The sequence below is a fragment of the Muntiacus reevesi genome, chromosome 5 (assembly GCF_963930625.1).
Source record: "Muntiacus reevesi chromosome 5, mMunRee1.1, whole genome shotgun sequence".
In the NCBI taxonomy this organism is placed as follows: Eukaryota; Metazoa; Chordata; class Mammalia; order Artiodactyla; family Cervidae; genus Muntiacus; species Muntiacus reevesi.
The window spans coordinates 49,558,434-49,585,922 of record NC_089253.1 but is presented as its reverse complement, the minus strand read 5'-3'; the positions used below and the strand labels follow the sequence as shown (position 1 = coordinate 49,585,922).

At 41.3% G+C, this 27,489-nt stretch overlaps 1 protein-coding gene across 1 annotated transcript in view; it reads left to right on the top strand.

Annotated features, from left to right (window-relative positions):
- The window catches only part of LOC136168929 (RAB11-binding protein RELCH-like), a 170,979-nt gene extending 143,756 nt beyond the window's left edge, over positions 1 to 27,223 (top strand). The window contains exons 10-11 of the mRNA XM_065936673.1: positions 25,497 to 25,634; positions 27,112 to 27,223. Coding sequence (XP_065792745.1) covers positions 25,497 to 25,550 — 54 coding nt within the window. The 3' untranslated portion in view covers positions 25,551 to 25,634; positions 27,112 to 27,223. The remainder of the gene's footprint in view (positions 1 to 25,496; positions 25,635 to 27,111) is intronic.
- The last annotated feature ends 266 nt before the right edge of the window (positions 27,224 to 27,489 follow it).

Below are 27,489 nucleotides of genomic sequence, written 5' to 3'. Positions count from 1 at the left end.
ATGCATTCTCCCTGGAACTTGCTGCCTCATCACCAAATGCAATTCCTTCATTTCTCCTGGGATCAGGCTCGAAAGACCACTGCCTTCAGGAAGCTCTCCCAAATTTACCTCCCCACTCTCCTAGCTCTAATCATTTATATTACTCTGTCACCTTCTAGCAATATTGTGGGTTATATGTTTGGTTTTCATTGTGTCATTTTCCACTTGTTGCTATGTTACTGCAACTACAGAGTCTTTGACTTTTATCCAAACCCTGTAAAATCAAATGCATTGTAGAATTCAAAACTTTTCAAATTGTAGAAAAATAATAGAGGTTCTGGGGTAGCACCTATAATCAAACACATTTTTCAGTGAAACTTGTGAAAATTCACACCAAATGGGATACATACAGATTATAATCATCTTTTTATTAGCTCAGATTTACTTTGCCACAAATGAGTTCAGTATTTTAGAAGCATGGAAGTGAACGACTAATGACAGCTGCCACAACTGAAACCTCCTCTGTGCCCGGCCCTCTGCCTGTGCAGATCATCTCAGGTACCCACAGCGGGGCCATGGGAAGGAGGCACTCTTTTCCACATATGATAGATGAGATTCAGAGAGGTTGAGTAATTTGCCTAAGGTCAAATGTCTAGCAAATAGAGGAGCCAGCATTTAAACCCAAGGCTGTCTGGCCATGAGCATGATGTTCAGTGACCAGGTCCACACCGAGTATGCTTCCTCCCCCTTGACGGTGCTCCATAGGCTAGACAGAACACATAAATGCTTGCCAACAGTGCAAACAGAAGAGCACATGATTTTTTACTTGTGGTTCACAAGTTATACTGTCCTTCTTTCAAAAAAACCATACAGGATGGAAAATGTCAGTTAGTTGTATAAGGCAAGCACCACACAGCTTGGGAGTCCCGATGCGACCACAGTAGACGAAGGCACAACAGCTCAGCAACTGGTGGGGCACATCAGTGGCACATGGGCCCACCGACCGCCACGTTGTTCTCATCTGTTTACAGAGAATCAGTGGGCGGCATTCAGAACTCAGGGGATTTCAATTCAGAGTCCACATAGTTTCTCTAAATGTTAAAAATATGAAAATTGGATATTTCCACCATACAGTGTTTGTTTGTTTGTGTTTTCCTTCATTGCAATAATCAGCTGATGCTGAGTAGCAGTTTTAGGTGGGGTGAGTGCTTTTCAATCAGTCCCCCACTCTACACATCTGGATTGAGGGAATTCTAGTTTGAGACCACTGCATCTGATAAAGTAAACCAGTATGTGATGGCTTGCCCTGACATCTTCCCTAGCAGGCTGGCAGTCTTGTTTATTGATGTGAGTGATGGGCTGTGACTTATATCTTCTATTACAAGTCAAGGACTTTCAGTAAGGATGACACTGGAAGACCATATTTTTAGTCATCAACATGTAGCAAGAACAGACTGAGAGAGAAAAAGAAAGAGAGGTAGAAAAGGGAAAGGGGAGGGTGGAGAAAAAGAACATTTATTTGTGCCAGATATAGAAAATAAATCCAAGGTGATGAAGGAAACTTAAAGCATGCCTACTGGGGCAGGGCCAGAAGGAGGCAGAGGTGACCCAGTGTCAGCTCCTAAAAGGTAAAGTTCCTCATGTGAAGCAGAGCAACCAGAACCGAGGTCACTTCTTGAACCCAGGTTTAACTACCCTTGAAAGAAAACTGAGAAAAGCTACCACAGATTGTTTCTGGGGTTTACGGCATATGCAAGGTTCTGTGATCAGAGGCCATAAATGAAACAGTAGCATAGCAAGACAAGGCCACAGCCATCTTTCATGAATAACCACCAAAAGGGCACAAATATAATGTCTATTTTCCTAACTAGCAGAAAAACATTTACTTCTGCTTTATCGGCTACTCCAAAGCCTTTGACTGTGTGGATCACAACAAACAGTGGAAAATTCATCAAGAGATAGGACTACCAGGCCACCTGACCTGCCTCTTGAGATATCTGTATGCAGGTCAAGAAGCAACAGTTAGAACTGGACATGGAACAACAGACGATTTCCAAACAGGAAAAGGAGTATGTCAAGGCTGTATATTGCCACCCTGCTTATTTAACTTATATGCAGAGTACATCATGAGAAATACTGAGCTGGATGAAGCACAAACTGGAATCAAGATTGCCAGGAGAAATATCAATAACCTCAGGTATGCAGATGATACCACCTTTATGGCAGAAAGCAAAGAATTAAAGAGCCTCTTGATGAAAGTGAAAGAGGAGAGTGAAAAAGTTGGCTTAAAACTCAACATTCAGAAAACTAAGGTCATGGTCCCATCACTTCAAAACAAATAGATGGGGAAACAGTGGAAACAGTCAGAGACTTTATTTTGGGGGGCTCCAAAATCACTGCAGATAGTGACTGCAGCCATGAAATTAAAAGACATTTGCTCCTTGGAGGAAAAGTTATGACCAACCTAGAAAGCGTATAAAAAGCAGAGACATTACTTTGCCAACAAAGGTCTGTTTAGTCAAAGCTATGGTTTTCCCAGTAGTCATGAATGGATGTGAGAGTTGGACTATAAAGAAAGCTGAGCGCCGAAGAACTGATGCTTTTGAACTGTGGTGTTGGAGAAGACTCTTGAGAGTCCCTTGGACTGCAAGCAGATCCAACCAGTCCATCCTAAAGGAAATCATTCCTGAATATTCATTGGAAGGACTGATGTTGAAGCTGAAACTCCAATACTTTGGCCACCTTATGCGAAGAACTGATGCATTTGAAAAGACCCTGATGCTGGGAAAGATTGAAGGTGGAAGGAGAAGGGGACAACAGATGATGAGATGTTTGGATGGCATCACTGACTCAATGGACATGAGTTTGAGCAAACTTCAGGAGTTGGTGATGGACAGGGAAGCATGATGTGCTGCAGTTCACGGGATCACAAAGAGTTGAACACAACTATGCAACTGAACTGATCTGAACAGAAAGGAAAAATATAAATAGTAGAAAAATTAAACTAAAAAGAGGAGAAATCAAGGAAGAATATACAGGAAAAAATTTTAAAGGTATTTCCTGGGTTTTCCCATTTTCTAAAATGATCACCCAACACCCAAGTTTGCCAGTTTTCTGACCTTTCTCAAGGTCAGTAAAAACACCTATATATAAGACACAGCAGAGTTCATGTTGGAATCTGTATGTGAGGAGAGGCAAGTCTTCCTTTTCCCACCAGTGGGAAGCCAATTATTTGCTCATTATAGTCTAAAGCCCACAGCACAGGAAGTGTATACCTTCAGACCATCAATTTCTAGCACTGAGTCACTTACAGGGGACATCTTGGATATTTATAGAATTCTCAGGGAGACTCTCAGGAATAAACAGAGGAGTAGCAGTAAAATCCAGTCAATTATGCCAGAGATTGTAAATGGCACCATGGTCAAAAGAACCTTGAGCAGATCTTCCCAGCTATTGTCTTGTAAACAATGACAGTAACAATAGCCCTTCCTCTGACACCAACTCCACTTCCTATCGGACACAAATATAACAGTGGTTATTGGATTCTGAATAAATACACCCTCCTGTCAATATTCTAACTGAATGGAGGCAATGATCTGCTAGTCCTCTGAAAATTTCCAAATTTTCCAGATCTGCTCAGTTTCCTGGACCTAGGAAAGAAAGCTCATTGGGCTGTGTGCCCTGGCCTCCTGTGAGCTGAGGTACTGCCAGATCTCACCCTGGCAGCCAGAAATATAATGTAGATAAGGTAAATTGCATTGCTGTTTTGGTTTGGACCTGAGAGGCAAACATTCAACTGGAAATCAAATAAATGGATTCTAGACCTGAGTAAGCTTTTTAAGTAAGATTCACTCTAGCTCAGTTCAGTTCAGTAGCTCAGTTGTGTCTGACTCTTTCTGACACTGTGGACTGCAGCATGCCAGGCTTCCTTGTCCATTACCAACTCCCAGAGCTTGCTCAAACTCATGTCCATTGAGCTGGTGATGCTGTCCAATAATCTCATCCTCTGTTGTCCTCTTCTCCTTCTCCCTTCAATCCTTCCCAGCATCAGAGCTTTTACTGATGAGCCAGTTCTTCACAATAGGTGGCCAAAGTATTGGAGCTTCAGCTTCAGTATCAGTCCTTCCAATGAATATTCAGGACTGATCTCTTTTAGGATGGACTGGTTGGATCTCCTTGCTGTCCAAGGAACTCTCCAGAGTCTTCTCCAACACCACAGTTCAAAAGTATCAATTCTTTGGTACTCAGCTTTCTTTATAGTCCAACTCTCACATCCATACAAGCTGCTGCTGCTGCTAAGTCGCTTCAGTCGTGTCCAATGCTATGCGACCCCAGAGATGGCAGCCCACCAGGCTCCCCTGGCCCTGGGATTCTGCAGGCAAGAATACTGGAGTGGGGTGCCATTGCCTTCTTTGCATCCATACATGACTACTGGAAAACTGTACTTTGACTATATGGACCTTTGTTAGCAAAGTAATGTCTCTGCTTTTAAATATGCTGTCTAGGTTGGTCATAACTTTTCTTCCAAGGAGCAAGCGTCTTTTAATTTCATGACTGCGGTCACCATCTGCAGTGAGTTTGGAGCCCAGGAAAATAGTCTGTCACTTTCCAGTGTTTCCCCATCTATTCGCCATCAAGTGATGGGACCAGATGCCATGATCTTAGTTTTCTGAGTGTTGAAAAAGCCAGCTTTTTCACTCTCCTCTTTTACTTTCATCAAGAGGCTCTTTAGTTCTTCTTCGCTTTCTGCCACAAGAGTGGTGTCAACTGCATATCTGGGGTCTGAAGATCAGAAAGATGCACCAGCAACATTCTGCCTGAACTTCCTTGGCTGAAAAAGAGAAGCCCCACTCCCACCCCACCCAACAAGAGGACACATCCATACTAGATATTGTTTTACATTTAGAAAAATACAGCCACAGGCTTAGGGAATAGGGGAGAGTCTTATACAATTTTGATTTGAAAGAAGACAAACTCAGCTGATAAAGAATCCACCTACAATGCAGGCGACCCTGGCTCAATTCCTGCATCAGAAAGATGCACTGGAGAAGAGATAGACTACCCACCCCAGTATTCTTTGGCTTCACTGGTGGCTCAGATGCTAAATAATCTGCCTGCAATGTGGGAAACCTGGGTTAGATTCCTGGGTTGGGAAGATTCCCTGGAAAAGAGAAGGGTTATCCACTCCAGTATTCTGGCCTGGAGCATCCATGGACTGTATAGTATATGGGGTCACAAAGAGTTGGACACAATTGAGAGACTTTCACTCAAACATAATTTAAATGTATAGAACCAATGGTTCCAAAATAAAATCCGCCAAGGTTTATTGAGAACTTCCTGGGTGCTTGACAGAGTTTCAAGTACTTAACAATTATACAATATTACCAAGTCTTTATTTGCAAAATAATAATAATAACAATCCCCCAAAACTATGAAATAGGTAGTATTACTATTCCTAATTTACAGATAAGACAACTGATTGACAGCTTATATGTGCTAGTGCCAAGATTTAAATCTCGGATTTCTGACTCCAGTCTCTTCAACAAATTGTTTTCGGAAAACTGGTCAACTATGTGTAAAAAAAATGAAACTAGAATATTCTCTAACACCACTTGCAAAAATGAACTCAAAATGGATTAAAGACCTAAATGTAAGACCAGAAACTATAAAACTCTCAGAGGAAAACATAAGCAGAACACTCTCTGACATAAATCATAGCAAGATCCTCTATGACCCACCTCCGAGAGTAATGGAAATAAAAACAAAAATAAACAAATGAGACCTAATTAAACTTAAAAGCTTTTGCACAACAAAGGAAACTATAAGCAAGGTGAAAAGACAGCCTTCAGAATGGGAGAAAATAATAGCAAGTGAAACAACTGACAAAGAATTAATCTCCAAAATATACAAGCAGCTCAATACCAGAAAAGTAAACAACCCAATCAAAAGGTGGGCAAAGGAACTAAACAGACATTTCTCCAAGGAAGACATACAGATGGCTCATAAACACATGAAAAGATGCTCAACATCATTCATTATTAAATTAATGCAAATCAAAACATGAGGTATCATCTCACACTGGTCAATGGCCATCATCAGAAAGTCTACAAACAATAAATGCTGGAGAGGCTGTGGAGGAAAGGGAACCCTCTTGCACTGTTGGTGGGGATGCAAACTGGTACAGTCACAAGGGAGAACATCACGGAGATTCCTTCAAAAACTGGAAATTGAACTGCCATGAGCGTGTGTGCTTAGTCACTCAGTTGTGTCCAACTCTTTGTGACCCTATGGACTGCAGCTTGCCAGCTTTCCCTATCCAAGGAATTCTCCAGGCAAGAATACTGGAGTGGGTGGCCATCTCCTCTTCCAGAGGATCTTCCCAATTCAAGGATTGAACCCAGGTCTCCCACATTGCAGGAGGATTCTTTACCATCTGAGCCACCAGGGAAGCCCAAGTGGGTAGCCTATCCCTTCTCCAGGAGATCTTCCCAACCCAAGAATCGAACCAGGGTCTCCTGCATTGCAGGCAGATTCTTTACCGACTGAGCTGCCAGGGAAGCCCTAGAGCTGCCATATGACCTAGCAATCCCACTGCTGGGCATACACCTCAGAAAAAACAGAATTGAAAGAGATACATGTACCCCGGTGTTCACTGCAGCACTATTTACAATAGCTCGGACATGGAAGCAATCTAGATGTCCATCAGCAGATGAATGAATAAGGAAATTATGGTACATATACACGATGGAATATTACTCAGCTATAAAAAGGAACTCATTTGAGTCAGTTCTAATGAGGTGGATGAACCTGGAACCTATTATAGAGAGTGAAGTAAGTCAGAGAGAGAAGGACAAATACTGTATATTAACACATATATATGGAATTTAGAAAGATGATACCAATGATCTTACACTCAGGGCAGCGAAGGAGACAGAGATGTAAAGAACAGATGTTGGACTCATCTAGAGAAGGTGAGGGTGGGATGATTTAAGAGAATACCAGTGAAACATGTACAATACCATATGTAAAACAGATGACCAGTGCAATGCATGAAGCAAGGCACCCAAAGCTGGTGCTCTGGGACAACCCAGAGGGATAGGATGGGGGGGAGGTGGGAGGGGGCTCAGGATCGGGGGGACACATGTATGCCTGTGACTGATTCTTATTGATGTATGACGAAAGCAATCACAATATAGTAAAGCAACTATTCTCCCATTAAAATAAATTAATAAAAAAATAAAACTCAAGAGTATAGCTACTAATCTATCTAGAAAGTAGCCTTACAAAGTATTATTCCAAAAAAAAATTCAAGATCTACGAATCTCTTGATGTGTAAAATTGGCTATACCTTTTTTCCTTTCCCAGTGTTATCCTTGTTTGTAGTTTATGGAATTTTGCATTGTCAAAGAAGAAACATCTCAAAGAAAGAAGGATCTTTCTTCAGACCTAGGAGGGGAATTATGATTGGTTTGGGCCAGGCAGAACAATTTCATTTTTCTTTGCTGGAAATTAGAGGACATGTGACACAGATCCAGTCATGAGACCCAGCAAAATCCTGTCAGAGGATTTTGGGAAATCCTGTCTAGGGAAAGTTTTGGTCCATGATAAACAGATAAATTGAGAGCCCTCTATACCTCTCCTTTTCTGAATATGTATAAAACCTGATGCTCCTGGAGGAGGGCAAGGCAGTCCACTCCAGTATTCTTACTGGAAGAATCCCCATGGACAGAAGACCCTGGCGGGCCAGTCCATGGGGTTGCAGAGTCAAACACAACTGAGCGACCAAGCACACAAAACCTAGTGCTGAACGTTGAGACAATTATTTTAGGCTCATCAGCCTTTGGACAGAAAAACCAATGTACTGAGGTTGGCAGGATAGAAAAAAAAAAAAAAAAAAAACACACCTGAGTTTCTAATGACAAATGGAGCCTATGCATCAAATCTGGACTCCTCTATCCCTAGATTTCTTGCTGAAAGGATAGTTATACATCTTTATTGCTTAAGCCATTGTAAGGCATTATGTCACTTTGCTTTTAAATGCATCCTAACTTATACACATAGTCTTTGTCCATGTATAGACATATGTTATGTCTATACATTTTTTGCCTTTCTTTATTTCACTTGGCATGTAGCTATGTGGTCAAATAAAACCAGGTAGTCAAGAAAGGAAAGGAAATGTATTTGAGCAGCAGTTTATCAACACCATTCTGGAAAAAAAATACTCAAGACTGCTGTGCTATCATTTGCCAGTCTCCTACCTCAAATCTTGCTGAGATACACTCACCCACAGGCTGTGACTCAGCAGTAGACACAGTAAAGTATATCCTTAGTTTCCTCATTAGTAAAATAAGCAATCTGAACCAGGGGACCCTTAGGAAAATTTTAGCACTGATATTTTATACTTCATGCTCTGTCTATTAAGAAGGTTATATTGGCATAACTTTTAGAGTTGCTCTATAAATAATAACCACATCTTTAAATACTTAATAAAAGTTATAACAATTTATCTCAGTTATAAGTTCTCCCTCTCTGCAGGCCTGAGGTCCTCATCAGGAAAGTGTGGAAAATGAAATGGATGCTCTTATGGCCCTTTCCAGCTCAGACACTCTTGAATCTGGCCAGATTCTTAAATATGTGGTTCTAATTCTCACAGACTTTCTGCAAAGCTTATGCAGTCAGGTCTGATGATGTCTGAGTCAGAGATCTTTCTGGAGCACAAATTTATGATAAAAGTTAATTGATTCAGACTGTAGGCTCTTCATTTCTCTGCTTTTCCATGGTGGCCAGCACACCATGTGGCATATGTATGCTCTCAGTAACTGCTGGTAATTCAATAATTGTGCTGTGTTTTTTGTTTGTTTGTTTTAGCATCTACTATTTGACTGAGATACTAAATAGTGTATCTCAACTCCTCATCATAATCCTTCAAGGGCAGTATTTTTATGTCTATAACCTGAATAAAAAACAAGGCTGCCTACATGCCAGCATGGTGTCACATCCAAAATAAACTCAAACCAAACCACCTGAAAACTTAAGTAGGTCTTTCATGAAGTCCTGGAAGATATAGCTAAAGGGGACAGTCACATGGAAAAACATACAGCAGAAACTCCTTTTACCCATTTTTCATCCTAAAATCCTCCAACAGCCCCACAAAGATCCCCAGCTCCATCGTCCCAAGTGCTCTAGCAAAACTCCTTCCTCCTGTCCATTCTAGCTTACCCCTTTCAGATCTACTCTGTCCTTTGGGGATGGTCTCATTCCCTGCATAACCTAAGTTAGCTAGGAAGTTCGGCCCCCGGGGCCTCCAGTTTTCCTCTTGACGAGCCAGGCACACTCTGCAAGTGCAGACGGCAACAGCCCTCGGTGCCCCCTCCAGCCCATAGTGCACGCCCCCCACTACACTGCGATGGATGCACACCACTCTTCACACAAGGCTGCTCTCTGTGTGTACATCCTCTAACCAGTGACTGCCCCAGGATCACCTAAGGAGCTCGTCAAAAGCACAGATGTCTGGTCTGCATGTCAGTTTCTCTGAATCAGAGTATACTAGGGTGAGAACCAAGAGGCCACATTTTTAAGAAGTCTCCCAGGAGATTCTAACCTGTAGTCAGGTTTCAAAACACTGCTTTACACCACAAAGGCTTTAGAATTAAGCTACAGAGTCGTGCCCATGGTCAGGACCATTTTCCTAATCCCCTTTCTACTGTCTTGCCTTCCTGTTAACACGGTGTCCCAGAAACACAAACAATCCTCAACTTCTGAACCCTGTAGGTTTCAAAAATACGTTAGTCAGAGGCAGGGTGAAGCTTCCTCCAAAGAATAGGCACTAGAGATCCAAGTGGGCTCAGAGTGCTCCAAAGACCTGTAGGTCTTTGCAAGGTGATTTTGTGAGAAAGTATATACAACAGTTCCCACTGGGGCTTCCAGTGGGAGGAAGCCCAGTAGAAATTGGGGTTTCCAGTTTCTCCCTGAGGTCAGGCAATAAGAGTTTAACCTCCTTTTTGGGGGTCTGGTGGCAGAAGGGGGAGGTTGAGGAAACTGGGACTTCCAACTTCTCCCTGAGGTCAGGCAATAAGAGACTAGCCCCCTTTCTGGGGGTCTGGTGGCAGGAGGGGAAGACAAAGGAAGTCTTATATGGTGACAAAGGAAGCCCAGAGGTCTGGTAGCTACTGAGAAAGATGTTAGAAAGGGGACCCTCCAAAGAAACAAGGAGTAGACCACCAACGAGGTAGGGATGCAAAAAGGAGTATCTTCATGCAGAGGGCCCAGGCAGTGGTTTCTTTTGCAGTGTCAGAACTCTGAACTGAGACAGGGGAAATGTGTTCACTGGGCTTAAGAGAGAGGCACCTTGATGGAGAGGAGGAAGGTCCCGACCTCAGATCATCCTGGAAGCAGCACCTGGGCCCCCATGTGGAGCAACCCATCAAGAGGGTGGGAAGGCCAGTCCCAGCATGAGGACAAGTATTTTTTTAAGCAAGTGCTCACTGCGGGCTTCCCTCTCCTGGGTCCTCCTCCAAGTCCTACTTTCTTTGGAATTGACTTCAACATCTGAAGGCTCAATATTACATCCTTCAAAAAAACTTTAGCCACTGAAGGAAAAAAACCCTGACCTCATTGTTACATGACCTTACCAAACAGATTCTGAAGACAGTTTTAAAGTGAGGGCCTGTGCATTTTTAAAACTCGAGTGAGGGCCTGTGCATTTTTAAAACTTGATTGCATTGCATAATTAGTAGCAATTACTGTCAACAAACATTTATCAAATATCTATTGATGCACTAGGCCCGAGGAACATGTGGGCAAGAGTGAATCAATCCTTTGGCAGAGCACAGAGTGCCAGAAACCAGAACACATGATCTGACAGCAGAACGATCCCCGTGGGTCTGCTGGAACAGGAAATTTGAATGCAGATCTACCTCTAAAAAACCAAAACATTTACTTAGCCAAAATAAGACTTGAAAGGCCAGTGGAATCATTGATTAAAACATTTAATTGGTTCTGCGCACATGAGGTTAAATCCAATGTAATCATAACATGAGTTCAGATCCAACATCAAAATGGGTGCAGCCATGTACATGTGGGAAAAAGACCTCACCTTTCTTCACACAGCTTCCACAGCACAACACAACGTCTCAAGGTGATTGCTCCTCTAATTTGCTATAGGGACATGCACATAGGTAAGTTTTTATTACCTCAAATATCCTGGTATAACCTCTCTCTATTCCTTTATGCAATATTCCTGCCTTCAGTCTTATTTTGAATGGACTGGTGGTATGACTGGTGGACTGGACTGGTAGACTGGAATGAATGGTAATAGTCTCTTGCTTTCTAATAGTAGTTTGTAGAATTACTGTAGGCAGTAGAACAGTTTTAGCAAAATAAACTTCCTATGCAACTTCAATATCTAATACACATAAACAGAGATCCCTGAGTCTGTCCTCTCCCCAGACTCTCTCCAGCCTGAGGAGCAACTCTAGATACAGTTGCTCTAAAACCTCAATGCACACCAATTTTTGCCTCTGAGGCAGAGACTGGAAATTACCATCCCAGGATCCCTTTCCCCTTCTTTCTTAGTAACCAGATTCTAATAAGGGTGGAAATGAAATCAATTAAAAGATGACATTTCCAAGCCTGTCTTGCTGCTACATAAAGCCAGTAAGCCAGTACTGACTAAAGACTGGCCAATGATATATAAATGAGAGTGCCATATGAGATTCCCAAAAGACTCCTTAGAACTGAAAGCTGTGCCTTGTCTGTTCTTCTGTTTCTCCTCCTTTCTGCTTTCTCAAATATGGGCATGATGGCTGAGCTTCTGCAACCATGCTGAACCGTTAGGTCACTTTGAAGTTAAAGACTATACTCTAGCACTAGTGAAACCAAAGAGACAGAACCTATGTCTGAAAGACTGCATGGTGTTGCCATACCAGCTCTGGATTTCCCATCTCTGGGTTTCTTTTATGTGAGAGAATAAGTGCTGTGTGTCTATAACATTGCTCAGGCTTTTTAATAATTTACAGCAACATCAAGTCCTGATGCAGAACCTACCTGTAGTTAACTTTTCCAGCAAAGGATTTCACTGTGAGTCTCCTTTTATGTAGTCTGTTTAACAAGGAAAAATCATGAAGGACTAAGAGAAGGACATATAGTATATGCTATATACTATATGGGTCAAATTTGCTTATAAAATGTATTTTAAATTGTATAAATTAATAAAATAGCTAAAATTTACTGAGTGCTTACCGTGGGCTAGGCTATCTGCTAAGCATTTGTGCATATATTATTTCATTTACTACTCAAGTCAACCACATGAAGTATGTGATATAATGGATAGTTTTCAGATGAAAAAATCAAGGCCAAGAGGAGTTTGCTACTTATCTACAGTCTCACAGTTAGTTCACTGCAGAACAGAGATATGAGACTATAACTCCTTTCTAAAACAAACAGCAAATGAAAGGGGACTGAAAGTCTAAGCAAAATAATTTGATCAACAAAGGGTCTTTTGAGGTACTTTATAATAAGGATAGTTTAAGCAGAGTATCGGAGAAGGCAATGGCACCCCACTCCAGTACTCTTGCCTGGAAAATCCCATGGAAGGAGGAGCCTGGTAGGCTGCAGTCCATGGGGTCGCTAAGAGTCGGACACGACTGAGCGACTTCCCTCTCATTTTCACTTTCATGCATTGGAGAAGGAAATGGCAGCCCACTCCACTGTTCTTGCCTGGAGAATCCCAGGGACTGGGGAGCCTGGTGGGCTTCTGTCTATGGGGTTGCACAGAGTCGGACACGACTGAAGCAACTTAGCAGCAGCAGCAGCAGCAGCAAGCAGAGTATGTTCTGACTCAAGGTCTCTTTTGTGATCTAAACTTGGGATGAAGCAGCTTTGGAATCAGGCTGGCTTGGGTACAAATTCTTGCTCTACCACTTTTTGGCAGTGTGATCTTGGGCAAAATTCTTTAACTTCTCTGAGCCTCAGACTGCCTTGCACAGTGAGATGGATCAATGAACTAAGGCATGTGAAGTTCACAGCACAATGCCTGCATCTGATAGGTAAGCAAGTCTCAATTTTTTATCACAGGGCAGGCTCAAACGAGAGGAATGAGGTAAGAGGTTATTCACTTATTTTCAGAAGGGTTTCTAAACATCTCCTTGGAGGTGTTGCACAGAACAAAAGAATGTTTGTAACGTTTGTGAAACTGAACAAGATACCTCTCTTTAATCTCAGTTTTCTCACCTGTAAAGTGGGAATTACAATTTCTTTTATGCAGGATCATTGGAGAATAGACAAGATTGGCCATAGAATGTTATGCAGTGTTAAAGATCATTATTAGAGTGAATGTTCACTCACCCCGGTCACCTCTTAATTTTTCCAAATGAAGCAACAAACTACCTATCCCACCTTCTTATTTTTCTTATTTCAAGCCATTACTAAGATTTCTTTCATATTGTGGAAATTGATGCCAACAGTTATGATTCAGAAATGCTAACCCTAAAGAAGGTGAAGTATCAGAATTGGATAATAGAGAAAAAAGTGTGGCAAGTACACAGAATGGTAATTTCTACAAAAAAAATGATAATTTCTAAAATCATAAAACTCATTAGGAGATTAAGCCAGAATTTAAAACTTCTATACATCAAAAAACACAATCAACAGAATGAAAAAGTGGCTTATGGAATAAGGGAAATGCAAGTCATATATCTGATAAAAAGATTAATATCTAGAATATATAAAGAACTCCTATGACAACACAAAAAACCTAACTAAAAAATGAACAAAGACCTTAGATAGATGTTTCTCCAAACAAGATATTCAAGTGGTTAACAAGCTATGAAGAGGTGCTCAGCATCACTAGTCATTGTAGAGATGCAAACCAGAACCACCAGGGACTGTGCTGTGTGCTTAGTCACTCAGTCGTGTCTGACTGCGACCCCAAGGACTGTATCCCACCAGGCTCCCCTGTCCATGGGGATTCTCCAGGCAAGAATACTGGAGTGGGTTGCCATGCCATCCTGCAGGAGACCTTCCCAACCTAGCATCGAACCCAGGTCTCCTGCACTGCAGGCAGATTCTTTACCATCTGAGCCACTGGGAAGACCAAAACCACCATGAAATATCACTTTATACCCATTAGGTTGTGTCCAGTCAAAAAGATAGAATAACAAAAGCTGGGAAAGATATAGAGAAACTGAAAATTTGGCGCACTGTTAGTAGGAATGTTAAATGGTGACCCCCTGTGGAAAATAGTATAGCAGTCTCTAAAAAATTCTATTAGAAATAGAATTTCCATATGATTCTGCAATTTCACTTCTGGGTATATAAATAAAAGAATTGAAAGAAATGCACACCCATGTTCATAGCAGCAATATCCACATTAACTGAAAGGTAGAAGCAACCCAAGTGTCCATTAACAGATGTATGGACAATCAAAATTTAATGTAGACATATGTAGATACATATAATGGAATATATGTATATAATGGAATATATATATATATATATATATATATATATATATATATAATGGAATATCATTTAGTCTTAAAGGGAAAGAAATTCTGACACATGCTTCGATGTGAATGAAACTTGAGGGCATTATGCTAAGTGAAATAAGTAAATCACAAAAAGATAAATACTCTATGATTCTACTCACACAGGGTATCTAGAGTAACCAAATTTGTAAAAGCAGAAAGTAGAGTGGTAGGTTCCAGGGGCTTAGAGGAAGAGAAAATGAGAATGGTTGTTCAATGGGTATAGAGTTTAATTTTGCAAGATAAAATTGTCCTGGGGATTACTTGCACAACAGTATGAATATACTTAACATTACTGAACTGTACACTTAAAATGGCTAAAGTAGTAAATTTTATGTTATGTACATTTTATTACAATTGAAAAAAACTTGTTTGGCAAAAAGCAATAGGAAGAAGTAGAAAAGAGAACAGAAGAGTGAGCAGGTGACAAGAGTACAGTAACATTATGTGGGCATCAGAAATGCATTTGACAACTACTTCCATAAAAGTTGTGCTTCAAATTAAATTGGCCTGTTTTTGAATGCTCTCATCTAAATGGATTGCTGGCAGGGTGAAAATACAACGTAATCAGGGATAAATGGGAAGTACATCTGGTTGGAGGCAAAAGGTCCACTAGGGCATGTCAGAGGCTGGTGCTGGAACTGACCTCATTTAACAAACTCATTAATGACCGAAAAAAACGGAAATAGCCACTGCTAATGAAATTTGCAAAGATATGTTGGCAATGCCCTGGACTTGGCCATCACAGCATAAGCATTGCTGGGATGGAGAGATTTTCCACTAGGTAATTAATTGGATTAAAAGAATGACTTCCTGGGATAAGAACACTTGCTCATTTCCAACTCTCATCTCCAGAGCAGAAAGCAGATTTTGTCATGTGATGCAGATCAGAAAACCACACTTGATAAAGGCCTATGAAAGAATAGTGCTTTCCCAGAGCACAATTCTGCCTTTGTCCTTTATCTCTAGGTAGAAGACAATGGAATCTATTCGATGGAAGAAAGGAGAAGGTAAAACAAGCAGAGGAGATACAGTCTTTCTTCCACGGAGGAAGGTCTAGGCAAGAAGCCCACATGTGCTCAGTCACTCAGTCGTGTCCCCACTAAAACTTAATGTATAGTCTCTGAAGCTTAGCACAAATTATGCCATCCTCTTCCCCTGCTTAAAACCTGTCTGTGGTCTCCCAGGGCACTCAGGAGGAATCCAGAATCTTTGACAAGGCCCCGAGTGATCAGCCCTGCCTCCCTACCCAGCCTCATCTTGCACAACTGCCCTTCTTACCCACGTAATGGCCATCAGCTTCTCCACCAGCCCAGCAGAAATTCAGCACCACTATCTGCCTCGGCAGTTTCACCCCTTCCCACTCTGAGTCACTGTGCTTGGTTCAGGAGTGGACACGGGGACTCAAGCTGTGCCAATCTGATTCCATCCCATCACTTCCAGAGCAACAAACGCTGAGGAGCAGCTCTCCTGATGAGGTTGGCTGCCTATAGGGCTTCTCAGATGAAGATGTTGTTAGCATTTCAAGCAGGATTCTTCTTTATTATGCAGAGCCCTTGTTAGCCTTTAATATTCACGCTTCTGTACACAAACTTTCAGTTATACTCCCTGAATTATTGTGATGACAACAACAGCAACAAAATGATACACCTGAACACTGCCCAGGGTTGAGAACTGCAAGACATAGAACTTTTTGTGATGAGATGGAAATTGAGGAATGAAGCAATTTGCCTAAGGCATTCAAGTCTTCAGTCAATGTGTCATTTCCTCAGAGACCTTTTCATATCTCCCCCATCTGAAGTAGGTCTCTGTCATGACACTACTTATTGCATATAGTACAGAACCAGTTTACAAATACGTGCTCAGTTGTGTGGTTTTTTTGTTTCATATCTGTTTTCTCCCACTAGACTGGAAGTTCCATGTTGTTGCTGTTCAGTCGTTAAGTCATGTCTGACTCTTTTTGACCCCATGTACTGCAGCATGCCAGGCTCCCCTGTCCTCCACTATCTCCCAGGATTTGCTCAAATTCATGTCTATTGAATCAGTGATGCTATCTAACCATCTCATCCTCTGCCACCACCTTCTCCTTTTGCCTTCAATCTTTCCCAGTATTAAGGTCTTTTCCAATGATTCTTCACATCAGGTGGTCAAAGTAGTGGAGTTTAAAAAGGGGCTGTTTTGGTTTCCAACGACTGACATTCAATAAACATTTGTAGAGAAAAGAAGAGAGGGGGAAAGGAAGGCTGTTTGGAAACTAGTAACACTGTTCAGTGACTAACATCTCAATCCAACCCACAAAAGTCTGTTTAGTCTAAGAACCTAAATGTCATACCTACACTGCTTTTATGAGAGATGGGTTGATTGTAGGACCCCAGGAGCCCACCTGCCTCTCCATAAAACCAGTTTTGAGAATTCCCCTGGCTCCCAAGAGAACAGGTCCCACTTCAGAAGAGCAGGGCTTGGAAGATGGAGGGGGCCGGTATGAGTCTGATAGCATTTCATTTACCCTTTCCTCTCCCCTCCCTCACTCCAGCATTGGCAGTGCTCTTAGGGGCTCCAGCAGCAGGGAGAAAAGGTAGGCTTCAGAGAGGGAACATTTGCACTACTTTGGAAATCAGACACCTCTTTTCTAAAAGCCTCCTTGTTTGGAAACATGCTGTTTTGTGGTCGCCCTGCACCATGCCCCCCTCCCTAACACACCCTGCCCTGAGGAGGAGTTACCTTTCTTTTGTGGGTTTGCCTTTTTGAGGTGGGAAATCCAGATGCCTGACTCCCACTCCAGAAGCCAATAGATCAAATCTTTCTTGCCATGGTTGTTGCATAGCTGATAGAGTCTCTCCAGGGCTTTAAATATTGAGTGAGCAATTTTTTAAAAAAGACTGGGGGACATTCCCTCAGTAATGTTACACTGATCATAGTGTTTCTACTGCTTGGTTAGTCCTGACTTCTAGTTTCCTGGCCCTCAAGGGCTGCCTTGCCTCCTGCCCATTTCCAGGCCTAGTTCTCTACTTTCTCAATCCTTGGACTATCTCAAATCATTCCAATAAAATCTTCTTTGTTTAAATTACCAGAGTCAAAGACTCTGGGGGCAATGCAAGATTCTAGATGAATTTCCTGAGTCCTGATCAAATTATTCATTGGAGTTTCACATTTGCATTCATGCGTTCCAAGTATAGGCTGGTGAAAGTCCTTTATGCCCCACGCCCTGGACCAAGTGTTAAGTGTGCAAAAACAAATAGGATTCAGGCCCAGGCCTAAGAGAACACATTCTGCTTGAAGAGGCAGAGAATTAGATCAGAAATTGAAACTGAAGTGGTGTAACCTGTTGCAAGCGTCTTTGGAAGATAATGATCCAAACTCCCTCACTCTCTCAGGCACGCATTCAATCTCTCTACCTCTCCCACTTCTAAGGGCTTCTGGGGTCTTTGGACAGCAGGCTCTAGTGAAGATGTGGGTAATGTGAGTTTCTGCTGACATGGAAATATCCATAAGGAGACACAGAATGCATGTACAGTGAAATAGAGCTGCTGAAGAAGAATGTCAACACTTTTAAAATAAATTTCTAATTTAATTTATTAAATTAAATTAAATGAATAATTTTTTAAATAAAAATAATGAGTACTTGGGGACTTCCCTGGTGGTCCACTGGTTAACACTCCATTCTCCCAATGCAGGGGATATGCGCTCAATCCCTGGTTGGGGAAATAAGATCCCATGTGCTGCAAAGCATGGTCTGAAAAGATAAATTAAAAATAAAATAAAATAAAAAATAACAAGTACTTATGGAGACTCACGTACAAAACACACAACAGCAAGATAGCCTTACTGGAGTCAAAAAATCTCAACTAAGAGATTCAGGAAAGAAATCAAAATAGAGCGTGGTCATTGTTGAGATCCAAATTAATGGCCTGGAAGATCAAATTATAAGAAATATTTCAAAACACAAAGGAAAAATGTGAAGAGATGGAAATCATGAAGGAAAACTTAAGAGCCGTGGAGAATATATCCAGAAAGCCCAGTATGTGAAACATGGGTGCTCCGGGAGAAGCAAAGAAGAGTTATAACACGTGAGACTCTTTGAGTTCTGTCAGGACTGTAGAGTAAAGAGACACACAAGGAAGCACCTTGGTAATATTCCAAACTTTGGGTGAAAAGAAAAGCATTCAAATAGAAAGAATGTAAGCTCAGACTTGCAGAGACAATGCGGGAAGGAGAGGGTGGGGCAAATTGAGAGAATAGCATTGAAACATTACCATATGTAGAATTAAAGAGCCAGTGGGAGTTTCCTGTATGGTGCAGGGGACTCAAATCCTGTGCTCTGACAACCTAGAGGGGTGGGGTGTGAGGTGGGAGAGAGGTTCAAGAGGAAGGGGACATGCTTATACCTATGGCTGATCCATGCTGCTATATGGCAGGGACTAACACAATATTGTAAAGCAATTATCCTTCAATTAAAAAATAAATTTAAAAAGCTAAAATAAAAGAACACAAGCTCTGTAAGGGAAAAATAATCAGAATGGCATCAGATTTCTTTACTGCCACCATAGAAGCTGAAAAACAGTAAAATAGCAGCCACAGACACTGTGAGATTGCAACCAAGATTCTACTCCCAGCCAAGATTATTCCCTTATTAGAATGAATGGAAAATGCATAGGAACATGCTGGAAGTCAGAGAATGTATCAACACCTTAGGAAAAGAATCTAGGGAGGATATCCATATGCAAAACAACAAAGTGGGATTCCTACTTAAGAAAAGTGGAACATAGACATAAATATAATACCTAAAACTCCTAGAAGAAAACATAGGAGTAGATCTTCATGACTTTGGGTAAAGCAATGATTTCTAAGCAATGTCACTGAAATCACAAGCAACAGATGAAAATATTAGAAATATTGGACTCTTTGAAATTTAAAACTTTTGTGGTTAAAATGACACCATCAAGAAAATAAAAAGACAACTCATAAAAAGGAAAAAAGTATCCACAATTCATGTATCTGATAAATGACATGTATCCAGAATACAAAAGGAACATTTTTTGGTTCATTATTTTTAAGGTAGATTTTACTTTGGGGAGCTCCAAAATCGCTGCAGATGGTGAATGCAGCCACGAAATTAAAAGACACTTGCTCCTTGGAAGAAAAGCTATGACCAACCTAGACAGCATATTAAAAAGCAGAGACATTACTTTGCCAACAAAGTTCCATCTAGTCAAAGCTATGGTTTTTCCAGTAATCAGGTATGGATATGAGAGTTGGACCATAAAGAAAGCTGAGCACCAAAGAACTGATGTTTTTGAACTGTGGTGTTGGAGGAGACTCTTGAGAGTCCCTTGGACTGCAAGCAGATCCAACCAGTCCATCCTAAAGGAAATCATTCCTGAATATTCATTGGAAGGACTGATGTTGAAGCTGAAACTCCAAAACTTTGGCCAACTGATGCGAAGAAGTGACTCATTTGAAAAGGCCCTGATACTGGGAAAGATTGAAGGCAGGAGAAGGGGACCAACAAAGGATTAGATGGTTAGAGGGAATCACTGACTCGATGGACATGAGTTTGAGCAAACTCCGGGAGTTGGAGAAGTACAGGGAAGCCTGGTGTGCTGCAGTCCCTGGGGTCACAAAGAGTTGGACACGACTGAGAGACTGAACTCAACTGAACTGAGAACTGACAATAGAAAGGTCTTACCAGACCCACTCCCACATCATACATTTTAAGATGACAGGATTAGTCAGAAGGTCCTTAAGAAGGAGAAACAAGTCCTCAAGCAGGATACATTGTATTTATATTATCATTGGTACAGAGTTTAAGGGAAAACATAGCCTTGAGACATTAGTTCTGGTCTTAAAGAAAAAGCGTTTTATGTGACTAAGACAAGGAATGTAGGAAAAAAATGTTTGCCCCTTTCTCCTCCTTGAGAGCCCAGGACACTTTTCTCCTTCTCGAGGGCCTGGACTACTTCCTCCTTGAGGACTCTGGACTCCTTATCAACCTACCTAAATTAACTGTCTCATTGGAGATTGAGGAAATGAATAATAAAATTATAGGTATATTTCAATCCTAAATCCACCAAACAAGAACTACTTGTTTTTTTCTTATGTCCCTGGAATATTTATGAAAACCAGTTATGCATTTGTCCACAAAGAATATATTATTTGGAAAAAATTAAGGGTTAAATTAATAGTCAATTAAAAAAAGAAAGTTTTTCAGCCAATAAAAAAGAAATGAATAATTTAAAAGTAATCAAAAGAAAATCTTAACTTTTAGAAATTAGAAATACCTTCTTGATTAATATATATATCTGATATATATTAGTCAGGTTTTTCTCTAGAGAAGCAGAATTGAAAACAGGGACTCAAATTCATGTGAATCATAATTATTTTGCTTTTAAAAGATTTATTTTATTGAAGGATAATTGATTTACCATGTTGTGTGAATTTCTGCTTTACAGACAAATGATTCAGTTATACATATATATGTATATATATATATTCTTTTAAAATTTCTTTTCCCTTATGGTTTATCATAGGATATTGAATATAGTTCCCTGTGCTACATAGTAGGATCTTGTTGTTTACCCATTCCGTATATAATAGCTTGCATCCAATCTTCCAATCCATCCCACCTCCCTCCCTATTGGTAACCACAAGTTTGTTCTCTATATCTGTGAGTCTCTTTGTGGGGAGAGAGCAAATGAGCCAAGATGGTGTGGTCACGCTCTCTCGCCCGTTTTTAAATAATGACTGTGTAACAGTTGAGATCACTTATGTCTGACACCTGGGATTAAAAACTGAGAATTTTAGGGACTTTCCCCATGGTCCAGGAATTAAGACTGTGCCCCCATTGCAGGGGGGGTGCAGCATGGGGGCAGGTTTGATACCTGGTCAGGGAACTAGATCCCACATGCTGCAACTAAGAGTTTGCATGTTGCCACTAACAGCCGGCATAGCCAAATAAACAAATTACAGCGTGAGTGTGAGCGCGTGCTCAGGCACGTCCGGCTCTTTGTGACTCCACGGGCTGTAACCTGCCACGCTTCTCTGTCCATGGGATCTGTCCTGCTTTGGCAGGCAGATTTTTTAAAAGTGAGCCACCTGGGAAACCCAAATAAATAAATAGTAAATATTTCTTGAAAAGGGAAAATTTTAAAACTACTAAAATTTAGAATCTGTATAATTTATATGTTAGCTTCACTCAATCACTTAGTAGTTACATTAGCACACTTATTTGGGGCATATTATGTGTAATCTCTCTGTGCCTCAGTTTCCTCAGCTGAAAGGAGATGATCACAGCACATTCTCCAGAGAGTGGCTGTAAGAACTGAGAAAGTTAATACATATAAAACAGTCAAATGGTACTTGTTATCATTACTCTCTATATGGCTGGTTCTTTCCACACATTTTGTATGAAACCACAGCTGGTCCTGTACAGAAAGTAAACAGAGGATCATTTTTCTCCTCATTGGTTTTTCTTCCTCTTCTCCCCTCCTTTTCCTGTAGTGGAAGGAAGTGTGCTCCTTGCTTGTTCTGTGGCAACTCTGGAGTCGTGGTAACACTGAAATGAGAAGTAGGCCAAGCATCGGGCAAGGCCAAGTGATAATATAAATGGACTTAGTGGAATAGAAATATGGACAGCACATAATAAAATGAGATTTATCTTGGGAGAAAAATAATTTATCTAAGAAGAAATAGTTCAATGCATAGTCAACCCAGAAGGGGGAAAGAGTGTATCTCAGAGAGGTAGAGATAATGAACAGAGGAAAGGGTACTGGCAGAAATACAGCCAGAGGGCCCCTGTTCTATATAGCATGACCCTAGGAAAAGGAAATGGGATGGCCTCTGATAAATATCTCCTCATCCTATGGACTGCTCTTTTTGTGCTTGATTTAAGATTTCCAACTCTAACAGAGGTCAGTGGTCAAGTGGTTGATGCCACTGTGCACCAAAAATATTTTTGTCAGTTGCATTAGTCATTATTTTGGCTGTTTGAATAACCAAATTAGAACAATCACAGACAGTCTGAACCATAGCTGGGCAATGTGCCCTCATGACGAGCACAGATACCAAATCTAGTACCGAGAGAAGTCTCAGTCACACTGCATAGACACACCCCTGGGTTCCAGAGCTATTGCCAGAAAACACAGTCCAGTCCAGAGCTGGTGCTGGGAGCTGAGGGATCGTGCTGCCATTGCATCTCTAAACTGAGTGCCATGGGAGCCTGCCTTTCCTCTGCTGTGGGTTAGGTCAGCTCAGGAGGCTTTGTGTCTGTAGACAAGAGCACTGGACTCCCTTAATTAAGAACTAAGACATTAGTGTAAAACTGATCAATAAAGACACAATCTTACTTGAAATCCCTCCCCATCTTAATTGGTTTAAAACTAACATCAATGGAGAAAACAAAGAGAGCCATGGTATAATTAGCCCCTGGAATGGTGCTGTGAGGCAGTAGATCCAACAGAGGCTGTGATATCTTTATTGCATCCCTCCAGGGGCAAAACCCCAGGACAAGGAAGACCTTCAGCCTGGGAGGCACCCAGAGCCAGAAGGGTGACTTCCTGCTGTCTGACCATGATGGAAAAGAATTCGTAAGAACTGGATTCACCCCCAAAACAGATCATTATGTTCCCTCAGTTTTCCCTTCAAACAATCTCAGGGACCTGTCCTTAGTTCTTCAACACCACTGATTGTCCCTTAGTTCAGATCCCCTCTATATTGGCTCCCAAACTGATCTCCCTGCCTCTTGGCATCGAGGCCTTCCACCCTTCAACACCTCCCCAACTTCATCTGTCCTTTGAACAATGAAATGCATGTAGCCTAGGAGATCTACTTAAAGCGCAAATGTGACTATGACAGTCTCTCATCCATCAATTTAAAAATACCCAATTTATTCAACAAAGTTTTAATGTGCATAGGTGGGTCCCAGGCACTGTACTAGGCACTGAGAATATGATGATAAAAAATAAAAAGCCCCACCCTCATGAAGCTTGGAGTTTAATGGGGGAAAAAGACAGCCAAACAATTACACAAGAAGACATGGTTAAATTCTCTGAAGAGGGGGCTCCAGCAGAGGCTCAATCTAGCCTGGGAGGTCAGGAGACTTTCCTGAAGAAGCAACTTGTGAACAGAGATCTGAAAGATAAGTAGGAATCAATTAGGCCAATGCTTCTTGTAAACTCTAATTAGGTTAAGGAAATTAAATAGTGTGCCACAACCAATGTCTTTTGAAATGAAATAATAGACTGGACAATAGCACAGTAGAAGAGAAAAGGATAGAAGGAAACAGAATAGAGTAATAGAGTATAGATCAGAACATATTTCAGGTAGCAAAGGTTAATATTTCCTGATATGTTTATAATGAGTTAACTATAAAATGTATTTCTTAGTGTGGGCTGTAAACTAGCCAGTGGCAGAAGTAAGGGGAATGGAAGCACACATCCTAGAAAGGGAACAGCCTCTGCAAGACTCAGCTGAGAGAAAGTAGGAGGTATTTAGCCTCATTTTTAATTTGTGAAAGAACCCACACATCATTCATTCAGCAAATACTTATTTAACTCTCTTTCAAAGCAGCACACCCAATCAGAGTCACAAGGAGGAGCCAGGCAGCTTTCCTTGTCTAAATGAGTTTACATGCCATCAGGAGAGAGAGGTATGTAAATAAATATTAGGCTAAGTTTGAAAAAAATCTGCAGGAATAAATCAAATATAATGAGAAGAGAATATAAGGAAATTGCTTCTCTCTAGGAAAGATCTCAGAGAGCTTTATGAAAAGAGAAGGCTTTTTCTTGAGTTCTGGAAGGACAACTAGAGGTGAAAATTCATGAGAGGAAGGGACACAGAGGTACAAACAGTCCCGGATAAAGAACAGTGGTGATAAAGGCATGGAATTCCTTTGGGGATTCCATATTTGGGGAATGGTGAATCAAGGTTGAGAGTGGAGAGAGGGTCATTGAAAGACCTCATAAGGACCAGAGTGGATCAGCATCTGTCTCAACCTCCAACTGTGATACCTCAGGCAACTCTAGCCTTCTCTCCATTGGTTATCCCCTCTGTGAATTGGGAAATATAACTCTGGCCTCTGATACAATCAACAGAGCTGCGGAAAATAAAATGCACTCAACCATATAAAGTGTTTGTAGCTCACTGGAGTAAAGGTGCCCAAAATCTGCAAAAATCTTAGTAGCCCCAAAGAAAGTCAGTTGTTTTATAGTAATAGGATTAATGGGGCTTGGGGGGAGGGGGGTGTATTTTTCAGTCCTTCCAATCTTCTTATTGTTGAGCTGCCTCAATTTCCTTTTTAATAAAATTTTTCCTTTTTAAGAATAAAAACTAAAAGACCTGAGGGTCTTTATAGAGTAAAACAAATATCAAAGCATGAATATTTCTGTAATAATATTATGAACATACCTTCAAAGTCATAGGATGTATCCTCAGGTGGTCCTGCCCCTCACTAAAGGGTATTATGAAAATCTGTTAATTTTTCTCTATATCTATGTATCCTGGATTCTTGATTCACTAAAATCTATTAGATTGTAATCTCTGCTAGGTAAAGAGAGATCTTGTTTGCCTGACACATCTTTATCACCTCACACAAGTAGACACCCATCATTGAATGAATGAATGAACTGCAGGGTCTCCTCCAGTGAATGAAGCCATTCCCTAACCAGCAAGATGTCACAGAATCACTTTAATCAGACCACTCCAATAAAATAAGGGAAAGTGTTTGATGGACCCAAGCACTTTTTCTAGGAGAGGAAATATATAATTTTTAATGTATATGTATCTCTGGGACTGTTGTGGTGGTGCAGTGGTCAGGACTCTGCACTCCACTGCAGGGGGGGCACAGTTTCAATCTCTGGATGGAGAACTAAGATCTCACATGCCTCGCAGCTTGACAAAAAAAAAAAAAAAAAGAAAAAATGTAGAAGTATTTCTAAAACACTGAATCTTATTTCCTGCAGACTGACTTCTTTCTGTCTCATTCTCATTTTTCTTAAGGATCTGAACATAAATGCTGAGGCAGAAGGTACGGTGATCAGCAACATCATTTGAGTCAAGACTCTATGTTACAAGTGACAAAAATCTATTCAAACTGGCTCATATAATGGCATAGCACAGGATCAGGTTTATCTTCAGGTATGACCAAACCCACATATTCAAACAAGGTCCTCAGAGTTTATCTCTCTCCATCTCTTGGCTCTCCTTTCCTCTGTCTGCATTCTTGGCTGGACTCTCCTTTGTTTGTGACAAAGAGACCAGAAACTCTAGGCTTAGTGGAAAGACAGAGCTGTTCTTTCCCCACGTGTGTGTGTGTTAAGCCGCCTCAGTCGTGCCCGACTTTTTGTGACCCGATGGACTATGGCCCGCCAGGCTCCTCTGTCTGTGGGATCTTCCAGGCAAGGATACTGGAGTGGGCTGCCATTCCCTCCTCCAGGGGATCTGTCCAACCCACAGACAGAACCTGCGGCATGTGTCTCGCATCTCCTGCTTTGGCAGGGGAGTTCTTCACCACTAGTGCCACCTGGGTCCCAGGGGTGCCTCTCACTGGCTCAGCTTGGGTCACATGCCCATCCTTAAACCAATCATTGAGATTCTATTTGTGTAAGACCTGCCCTGGAGCAAGGGAAATGAAATCAGCTCTACTTGAACCACAGAGAATATGAGCAGGCAAAGTGTAGGAGGAAGGGTAGGGTCCCAAAAGGAAATCAGGTGCCACTAACAGAAAGGGTAAATGATTGCTGAGAAGACCAGACTGGCAGCTGTCATCATCTTCATCTGTCCAGAAAGAGGTTGAAGAGGGCCATCAGATGGGCTGGCAAAAAGAAAGTGATTAAGCCTTTTGCCACTATTGATGCTATGCATGTGCTTAATGATAACAGATGAGATTCAGTGCCAGTGAGCAGCTGCAGGAAAGAGCCAGCAGGGTTGGGAGTGGAAGCCAAGCGGCAATCCATCTCACAGCCTATGAGTTCCCCCAAGTCTGTTTTACTACATGAAATGCCCAAACTGACTCAGGCACTTTTCAAGTTGCAAAACTTGCACTCATGCTCAGCAGATATATTTAAAACTGTTTTACAACCAACAGTTAAACAGAAGGAAATTAAGGGAGAAAAATCAGGGATACAGCTTCATACATAAAACTCAACCATACAATTAACAGAGTTCATATTAATCACATGTCAGTTAGGCCTCAGTGGTTTGGTAGTTTTTCATCGGCAGAAATAAGCCAATCCTGATAGGCAAAGATGGTTGATGTCAGTATAATTGAAAGACTTTAAACATAGGGCCCCTATCATTAATTAATCAAGTAATTACTCTCTTAATGCCATATTTGGTAATTAGGTTTTTAGCACTTTTCCCCACTTAGCTCTAGCTCTTTATCATACCAACATTCCTTTATCTAGAGGTTCCAGTAGAAGATGAGATGTGTTTTTAATCATAATAAAAATGCTTGTATTTGTAGATCACTTTGTACTCTATAAAATCGCTCACTAGACTCTTCCGGCAGCCTTTGCAGATAAGCAGGACAAATATTATTCTCCCAAATAACTGCCAGAGTGTCTGGCTTGGACTCAGACTTGCAAAATGCCAATAGAACCTCATTCTCTTGCAGGTGGAGTAAGGCATCGTCTCATTCTGATGGCGGAGTCTTGGTTCCGGGGTGATGCACAGAACAGCATCACTCTTAGTACTTACAGTCCCCGAGGACACGAGTCAGCACCACACAACTCCAAAGGCATTGCATGTGCCTGGGCTTGAGTGGAACCACAATTCTCTCGAGGGGGAGAAAAGCAATCAAAGAGAAAACATGAATTCACAAGATAATAAAAACGTGCTTTAATGTTGCTCCCACTCATATTGTGGTTAGGAACCCTTCATGAAATGCATTATCCCGTTAGTCCTCAATCTCTGTAGATCAGAAGTACTGTCATCTCTATGATGGTGAGAAATCTTACAGGAAACAGACAAGGTCCCGCATTGCTGAGAGACC